We start from the raw sequence: 9,405 nt of genomic DNA, 5'->3' as shown, positions 1-9,405 counted from the left end.
CGTCCCCAACCTGGGGCTCCCACTTTTCCCAGCTCCCCTCTATTTCCCCGCCCAGTCTGGTTGAGCCAGCCTTCCTTCCCCATCATGCTCTGCACTTAAAACCCCCAAATGGACAAAGCACAGCCTCACCTGTGTTTAGACACATCCTCATCCCGGCCCCAGAGCCCAGGACTTCCAGGCAAACAGAGCAGAGTGGTTAAGAGAAGGAGCAGGGCCAGGGCTGAGCGCCCTGGCTTCTGGTCCCCCGGTTCTGGCCTCTGCCCAACCTGCTGACCACCTAGGTCAACTTAAACCAGAACTTTCACCAGCTGCCTGCCCCTCCTTCTCTTTGTCTGTAAAATGGAAGATTTCTTACAGTTGCACAGAAGGCCCTCCTCTCCCCCATGGAGAAATTCCTCCCATCCGAAGTTCAAGGTGAGGTCCAGAGACTCAGTCTCCATAGAGCCTTCCCCGACTCCTGGGGGTAAAGGGGGACAGCAGCCGTCCACTCCATACCCAGCCCCCTGGACATGCTCACTTGGAGAAGCCTGGCACAGTGCAGGCCATTATCAGTGTCCCCCCAAGAAGTCCCACTTTTCAGGAGCCTCCCTCATGGACGCTCACTCATGTGCATGAGGACAAAGGAAGCAAGATGCGTCCTGCATCTTCTTTTTGCCTACTTGGGGACTGGAAACCTTCCAGACATGTGTCGGTGGGAATGCTCTGTCCTTTCTATGTCCTAGAGTGCAGCCATTTAAAAAGAATGATGTGTAAACTCCACAAATATCCATCAATAGTGAAAGTAAATGTATTCTGGTATATTCGTACAGTGGAATACTAACTAAGCAATAAAAATTTGCCCAACTATAATACATACAAAAACATGGTAGATTCTCACAAACATGTTGCATGAAAAAATTGTGCACAATACAGTATATATGTTTTTGTTTGTTTGTTTGTTTTTGACTACAATTTCTGCCCTAGAAATTAAATTTCTAAGACATAGTTCGTCATGTGTGCAACACTGTCTACATGAGAACATTTGGAGCAGTATTTCTTTTTTTTTAATTTATTTATTTTATTTTATTTTATTTATTTATTTTTGGCTGTGTTGGGTCCTCGTTGCTGCACGCGGGCTTTTCTCTGGTTGCGGTGCGTGGGCTTCTCAGTGCAGTGGCCTCTCTTGTTGCGGAGCACGGGCTCTAGGATGCGGTTTCAGTAGTTGTGTCTCGCGGGCCCTAGAGCGGAGGCTCAGTAGCTGTGGCGCACAGGCCTAGTTGCTCCGCAGCATGTTGGGATTCTCCTGGACCAAGGCTCGAACCCTGTCCCCTGCATTACCAGGCGGATTCTTAACCACTGCGCCACCGCGGAAGCCCCTACAGTATATATGTTATAGTTCAGTTTTCTATGAGTTTCAAATTCTGACAACACTAATCTAAGGGTTTCAAAGTCAGGGTCATGGTTATGGGGAAGGGGTAGCAACTGGAAGGGAGATAAGATCTCTAGGTGCATTACAAAAATGTATACATACAGCAAAAACTCCACAAGACGTACACTTATCATTAGTGCAACATTTGATATGTACATACAATATTTCAACTCCCTGGGCCTGGTGGGCTCCTGTCCTACTCTGACCACTTGTAAAATCCTCAATGCCGCTTGGCTTACAGCACCACGCCCACCCCACTCCCCTCCTGCACCACCACCCTGGACGCCTCGGGCTCGTCTCTCTTCTCTGCACATCAGGCCCCGCACCTGACCCACCTGGGACGAGTGGATGAACTCTGCACAGCTCCACCGCCATCACAGGCCACGTTCCCAGAAGCAGAGCCTCAGCTGGGAAGTGAGAGGCATCTGATTTATTGAGGGGTGTTGTCGGGAGGAGGGAGGTGGAGGGGAGCAGGATAGGGCAGAGGAAGGAGCTGAGCAGGGACGTGTTCTAACCCTGAGACGAGCTTCAGCCTCACCCACAAAAGCCTGGAACCCCTGCTTTAGGACTGACTGAGACGGGGGCTGGGCTTTGATGTCCCCTCATAGTCAGTCCCCATCCACAGGCTGAAGGCAGAGCGGACACAACCCCCCAGGCATCTCCTGGGAGGCTGTGAAGGCAGCTGTGAAGGGGACACCTGTGAGCCATTAGCATCCGTATTGCACATTTCAAACAGCTGGGGGACGGGGTGTAGCCGCCCAGTGAGGGGGACCTGGGCAGGGCACTCACAGCACCTACTGCCCAGTGCCCCACCCAGGGACCAGCATCCCACTGGCACCTAAGAACCATGTGGTCAAAACCGAAGTATCACATCCCCCAACTCTCATCTCATACCTACACCAGGACACTGACCAGCCCAGTACCAGGCTCTCAGAACCCACCACCTACATTGTCCAGCCTGTCAGGGAATCAACCTGCTTCATCGTCTCTGCAGTGACTCCATCCCAGTCAGCCCAACACTCTGCCAGCCTCTTGGGCAACCCTCCTTCCATTCTCTCTTCCCTCCTCTCCCCTTGGCCACTGCATGGGGGGACACATCCTTGCTGGGCCCCTCATGATTCACCCTTCGTGGACACACCACACACACACACACACACACTGAAGCCAGGGTGATGGCTAAGATGGACAGGGATGTGCTCTCCCCGTGCTAAAATCATCACTGGTTCCCTAGTGCCCCTTAGTACCTGGGTTTGTCCATCTCTCCACTTCCACACTGACCCACCCCTTGCATGCCTCACTTGCGCACTGAACTGAGTGTCACTTCTCACTTCTACTGTGCCGGTCACTGTGACTTTCGCCTAAGCAGTTTCCTCCTCCTAGGAACACTCTCCTTTCCCCATGCTGGGCTGGGGTCCACTCAATTCCATGCTTATAAAACTGCGGGCATTACTTGCCTATGGAACTCACCATCCAGATGTCTACTGTTAGGAGAATTGACAAGCCAGGGTACCATGACTTGATGCTCCAGGGAATCCATGAAAGGGTCCGATACTTGATTTCTCAGGTAAGTGGTCCTATGATACTCTCACCAGTCAATCACTTTAGAAGGCTCTGGCAAGGCATGCAGACTTCCAATCTCAGGCTCAGATGAAATGAAATGTAAGCATCCATTCCTTTCTGGTATCATTTGTCATGTATGCATGTTGAGGGCCTAGTCCCTGCAAGGGACATCTGGCCAACATCCATGTAAAATATGAAAGTGTTACTAAGAGGGGGTCCGGTTGCTCGCCGCTCTGAAGCTGATAAAGAGCCTAGGTTGGGGACTTCCCTGGTGGCACAGTGGTTAAGAATCCCCCTGCCAATGCAGGGAACACAGGTTCGAGCCCTCGTCCGGGAAGATGCCACATGCCACAGAGCAACAAGGCCCGGGTGCCACAACTATTGAAGCCCGCACGCCTAGAGCCCGTGCTCTGCAACAAGAGAAGCCACCGCGATGAGCAGCCTGCGCACCGCAACCAAGAGTGGCCCCCGCTCGCTGCAATTGGAGAAAGCCCGCGCGCAGCAACAAAGACCCAACGCAGCCAAAAATAAAATAAATAAATAAATAAGTTTATACCAGAAAAAAAAAAAAAAAGAGAGAGAGAGAGAGAGAGACTAGGTTGGTGGAAAGGAACGTTTGCTCAGAGGTGGTAAGGGGAGTAGGGGGACTCCTGTCCAAAGGCTGAATGACCCTTCCACTGCCAATCAGTGGGCAAGAGCTTTTATAAGCGGAGGGAGGAGGCTACATGCAGAAATAGCACGGTCAACTCTGACACTCATCTTGAAATTGCTCATGTGGTGATCTGACCAGTGTCATCTTGCTTGTTTTAAGTACAGTTAATCTTCAGTTCCAGGGCTGCTTAGTTTCCATTTCTTTGAGGCCAGTTCTTGGAATTGTGGCAGCTTATGTCATGGCTACAGCCTGGTCATCATGTAGTTAACTTCTTCCACCTGGTGGGGTTTCAGTATCTACAAAACAGCTCACAGGATATGGCTCAGAACATTATCTATAGCCCTTGAGGAGGAACGAAAGGTCCTTGAATTTGCTGAATGACTAAACTATTATTATTTGGTCTTGTTGAACTGTTTTCCTTTCTTTCTGCATTTTCTCACTTCTTTGAATAAACTTCTTCTCTGGCTAAAGCTTTTTTCACAGGCAAAAGGCAAGTGGAGGACATGGTGGGGAAGGACCATAGGGTCTTGCTTCATTTCAAAAGGACAAGGCAGGGCTGAGGATAGAGAAGGGATGCCATGGAAGCAGGAAGGGCAATCATGAGGGACAATTGGAAACAGATGTGATCAACACAGACCCCATAGCATCCTGATGAGTGATCCCTCTCTCAGGGTGGGCAGTGATGTACCAGCTATGACAAAAATGATAGGTAACATTTGCTGATTTCCATGATGGAAATACTTCCACCAAGGCCAATTTCAAGCTACCAAGAGTTTAACAACGAGCTCAAAAAATCCTGACCATTTAAACAATTGGCACTGGCAAGCCTGTATCCTCTGGCACAGACACAACACAGCCCCCTGGGTGTCCTCTGTAAAGTTTCCTCCCTCAACTTGGGTTGATGTAGAGTGAGAAGCAGGAGGTTCCTCTAGCCTGCCTGAATCAGCCCCACCTGCTCACCAAGAGGAGACAAGCCTGACAGGTAACAAAGTAAATGCTCTGTGAGATCCTGTCCTCTGTCCCTCTCAGAGAGGGGAATCTGTGTCTTGGTTCAGGTTGGCCCACAAGCAGACCTAAGACAAGCATTTAGTGGAAGTAGTTTGTTTGGGAGGTGATTCCAGAAAGCTCCAGCACGAATGTAGAGAAGGGAGACAGGGCAGGACCCGAGTCAGAAGAGGACATGTCAATGAACAGGTCACAGAAGTGGGCAACAGGGGCTCAAGCCAGCTGGGGACCTCAGGGGGAGGTGTGACACGTCTGGGAGTGGGCCCCCCAAGGAGTGAGGAAGAGGAGGTATTTTTCCACTAAGTCCCCCCAGTGGTTGGTTGAGGCTGCTCCCTGGGTTCAAACTCCCCAATGTTTCCAGTCTGCCCCAGAGCAAAGGTCAGCTAGAGAATGAGGAGGAGACAGGATGTGCACAGTGTCTGAAACACCCAGGCACACAGAGATGTGACCCGTGTGTCACTCTGTGTGTCTCTCACATTCATGCAGAGCTGTTCACCCAGATGAGCAGCATGCTTGTTTTTAATGGTGCAAATTTTTGTACCATGTGATCCCTACACACAAGCCCACCACAGAAATCTGAGACCCAGCTGAAGAAACAGTGATGTGTTCAATGCCAGAGGAAAAGCCAGGAGGGGTAGGCTTTCCCAGGCTTCAGATTGTCAAGGAGAAGTGGAACGCTATGGGCATTGTACCTGTAGGCTTAGCCCTGAGACTGAACTGCGTCTCTGTGAGTGTTTAACAACTGCCTGGCCCCTCCGGACTGTCACCTCCATGTGAGCAGGGACAGCATCCCCACCAGCACTGCACACAGAGCAGGTCTCCTTAAGTCCCTACTGGGGGTTGGAGGAGGAGGGCAGAGGCGTGTGAAGGGCATGGGAGGGACCCGAGAATGGAGACGCTGTGCTGGACCTCTTGGCCCTGCTGCCTCTCCCCATGCCCGCCTGGAAGGAACAGCTGCCTCACCCATGACTGTATTTACAGGAGTTATCACACACACACACCCCTAAGTTGGAAGAGGGGAGACAATTGAAATTGAAGGCTGGAGGGAGTTGTTTTCATAAGATTTTACTTTTCAGATGCTGACTCAGGGTGAAGCAGACTCTAAGAACTCTTCCCTGGCCTTCCGATTCACCAAAAGCTCTCTTGGGGGAGTTATCTGCATGTTGTTCACCGTCTACCAGGAAACCTTGGCGGTAGGAATGGAAACCGTGGCGTGGGGAATGGAAATGGTGGCGGGGGTAATATTGGTGGAGGGAACCCTGGAGGAGGGAAATTGGTGGAGGGAACCGTCCAGGGGGGAAAAGTGGTGGAGGGAACCGTGCAGGGGGGAAAAGTGGTGGGGGGAACCGTCCAGGGGGGAATATTGGTGGAGGGAGCCTCTGCAGTGACACCCTCCTGGGGAAGAATGGTAAGCGAAATCTCCTGACACTCTGAAGCTGTGAACCAATAAAAACAAGTTACTTGTGGGAACTGGGTGGGGCCAAGACAAGACCCCTCCCTCCCCATCTTATACCCCATTCCTGGTGGACTCCAGGAATCTTGGAGCCCCAGTTCACCTCTGGCTGTAACCTTTGGAGCATGTATTTGAATCCCTATACCCACAGACATATGGGGAAACTGAGGCCCACAGATGGCAAGGGGCTTCCCAGGGTCACAAGCCCATCCCATCAAAGCTGGTCGGGAGCAGGGGCTGAAAGCACATTACTCTAGTCAGTGCCTCTCAGAATTCGGCACAGTCAGAATCCCTGGAGGCCTGGTGAAAATGCAAATGGCTGGGCCCCATCCCAGAGTCTGATTCAGGAGGTCTGAGTGGAGCCTGGGAATCTGCCTTTCTGTCAGGTTTCTGGGTGGGGACCCCACTTAGAGAACCACTGCTCTAAGGGATGGTAGAGCCAGTACTGGAGGCCTGGGGCTCGGGTGAGGGAGGGGCCAGGGTAGGAGGGCCTTTCTCTGCCCTGGAAGGGGCAGCGGGTTATTGGTCCAAAGGGTGTTACACAACCCATCCCATTATCAGCTCCACAACACAGAAGGGGCCACTCACCTCATTACAGTTTATGTCAAATTGGTCCTTGGACTGGTCCAGGGTGACTGTCCCCACACACTGTTTCACCAGCTGGAAGGGGAGGCTCGAGGTCAAACTGGACCCCTCGGGCCATCACCTCCCAGCCTCACCCTAGAGTCTGGAAATCTTCTCCGAAGCCCCCTGTTCAGATCCCTGGAAAACAACCGCCAGTGCCCCCAGCCCCCAGCCTCACCCCATTCTCCTTGAAGTCACACTGCTCCGGGGGCTGCTGGGTCGTCCTGGAGCACACGGTCTCCTTCACCGTGAAGCTTACAGGCTTTGGGGTGTCCGGGTCCTCGTCCTGGTCCAGGATCAAAGTGGGGTGACGAAGCTGAGCTCATGCTCCCTTCTCTGATCTGTCTCCCTGCCCCCACCTAGACGGCAGCCTCTCCAGCCCCTCCTGTGTGCCTGGCCCTGGGCTTGGTGCTGGGTGCACAGGGGAAGGGGGCAGAGCCCACTTCTGGCCTCGTGGGCACACAGAGAGCAGGAGGGGACCTCAGACCAGCTCTGATGAGAACACCTTCCCCACGGAGGGGCAGAGGCAAGTCAGGGACCACCTGCAAGGAAACACCTTGTCACTGGAACCTCTAGGCTGAGCAGAGCCCTCCCTCATAGGGAGACAACGAGGAGCAGAGGGGACTTTAGCAGGGAGGCCACATGGCAGAGCCAGTGACCACCCTCTATCCCTGGAGCTCGCAGAAGGCCCTTAAGCCCGAACAGGGTGTACAGGGCGCCTGTTCCCACAGTAGAGATGCTAAGGCAGGAAGCCTCATGCTGGGAGGGGACCCAGCTCTGGGAAGGTTTCCTGGAAGAGGTGGGAGCCCACCTAGAGGGAGAAGTTCCTTCCTGACAGGAGGTACAGCCTGAGCAGAGGCGGTGACAGTGTGGCCAGGGCTGGCGGGAGACAGCCCCCTCCCCAGGGCCCTCCTGACTCACGGCCGTGGGAGGTGGGTCCAGCTCCAGGAGGCGGTAGAGATTAGCTTCTGAGGACCGCTCGTTGAGACGATCCACAGCATGAAGCACAGCTTCCCTGTAGCTGAGGGCCTGGGCGCTGGCCGAGGGCACCACTAGTCCCAGCAGCAGTAGCCACAGTGGCCACCGCCCCAGGGCGAGGCTGGCCCTCTGAGTCTCCATGGTCCCCAAGTCGGTCTCCTCCCAGCATGCAGGACCGTCCTTTATGTCCCTCCTGGGCCTGATGCAATGGCCCAACCACACGTCTCCCTGACCTGCCCCATCCCTGATTTCCTCCCCGGCTGTGAGCTGGACTTGCCTCAGCCCCTGCTGTTGCCTCACGGGATTGCTGGGCAGTGGGCGAGGGAAGCCTCCTGTGAAGGTGAAGAAATGGTTTTCTCCATCTCCCTGACAACATCTTGGCCTCTCCTGGGGCCCATGGGGAGTGTCAAAGGCAGGGTTGCACAAGAGCGTTGAGTCCTTCAGGAGAGGGAGGACCAGGCTCTGTCTTACGTCCCCTCTGCCTCCTCACTCTGGCCTCCGCAGGAATAGGGTAAAGGAGTGTATTCGGCACCAACCTCCAACTCCAGGCACTGCCTGGAACCCAAGCGGCACTCAGTTAACGTTTGATGAATGGATGACAGCACCAACCCCTACTAGAGTCTTACCCGCCCAGCCTGTCCCTAGGCAGACTTCAACCTCCACCTTCCTGTCCTTGGGTCCAGCCCTCCACCAGTCAGGGGCTTGGCTGCATCTGTCTCCTGTCCTGGATTCATCCACACTGTTTTCTGGGTCAAATAGTTCTCCACAGGTCCCCACCAGACATGGCCTGTTCCCCTGACCCCTCCTCAACCAAGCATGGGAGGGGTCATCTGCACTGGGACCCCAATTCACTGCCGTCTCTCACACTCCAGGCCACTGCAGGCTGGGCCAGTCCTCACTGGATCCAAATTCACACTCAAGCCTTGTCTTCGACTATACAGACTCTGGGGACCCCTCTGTCCTCCTGAAATGGCCCTTGACCAGTTCTCCCCTGATGCCCCTCTCCTGGGTGCCCTCCTGCCTCCCCCGTGGCTCCTGCTCGGTCTCCTCCAAGGACCCTCCTCCAAAGAGGCAGGGCTGGCACAGGTGCATCCGGGCTGCTTCTCCTCCCAGTCCTCACACATTCCTGGCCAAACCCCTTCTCAAGATACCAGTTATCAAGGACACACATCACTGGTCTGTATCTCTGAGCTCAAGACTCCCATGAGTGCCCCTGGTTGTCCGCACTGGGCTGTTGGCTGCTGTTGGCTGGGTGCCGCCGCAGGAGCCCTGAGCTGAAAGCCTGGGAGCCCCACCTGCTCCTTCTTCCTCCTGAGGATACTCCCTCTGGCCTCCCACCAGCCCGGCCCAGCTCCTACCACCGTCTTCTCTCCTCTCAAGCGTAGCCACAGCCTCCGGACTCCACCTTCTCTGGTTCCAGCCTCTCCCCAGACCACTGTCCGCCCTCTGCACCATTGTCTAGGGGCTCACGGCAAGCACCGATGTGGCCATTTCCCCCGCTGCCTTGAGGCAGGGGCGTCAGGGTCTGGGTCTTGATGCTCCCTGCTGCCCTCAGCCCCTGCCCTGCAGGCCTCAGGTGTCAGGCTGCCCCATCCACCGCAACCACTCAGACAGCGCTGAGCCCCCTGCTCTTCCCCGTCTCTGCGCCTGATCCCTCTGCTTGCGCTGCCCTTCCTGGGGAAGGCTTCCCTGACCTCCAACCAGAAATGGCACCTCCTCCTCTTG

General features: G+C 54.4%; 1 protein-coding gene across 1 annotated transcript; it reads right to left on the bottom strand.

The window, feature by feature from the left end:
* Positions 1-5,799: 5,799 nt before the first annotated feature.
* Positions 5,800-7,829, bottom strand: LOC118904275 (protegrin-2-like). Its single transcript, XM_036870179.1, has 5 exons — positions 7,624-7,829; positions 6,881-6,988; positions 6,667-6,738; positions 5,943-6,061; positions 5,800-5,884 (listed from the first exon to the last, which is right to left on the bottom strand). Exons 1-5 carry the CDS (start codon positions 7,819-7,821, stop codon positions 5,800-5,802), a joined length of 582 nt encoding a protein of 193 aa, XP_036726074.1. The 5' UTR covers positions 7,822-7,829.
* Between the last annotated feature and the right edge of the window lie 1,576 nt (positions 7,830-9,405).

Source organism: Balaenoptera musculus, chromosome 11, assembly GCF_009873245.2.
Source record: "Balaenoptera musculus isolate JJ_BM4_2016_0621 chromosome 11, mBalMus1.pri.v3, whole genome shotgun sequence".
NCBI lineage: Eukaryota > Metazoa > Chordata > Mammalia > Artiodactyla > Balaenopteridae > Balaenoptera > Balaenoptera musculus.
This window is presented reverse-complemented; position numbering and strand designations above follow the sequence as displayed.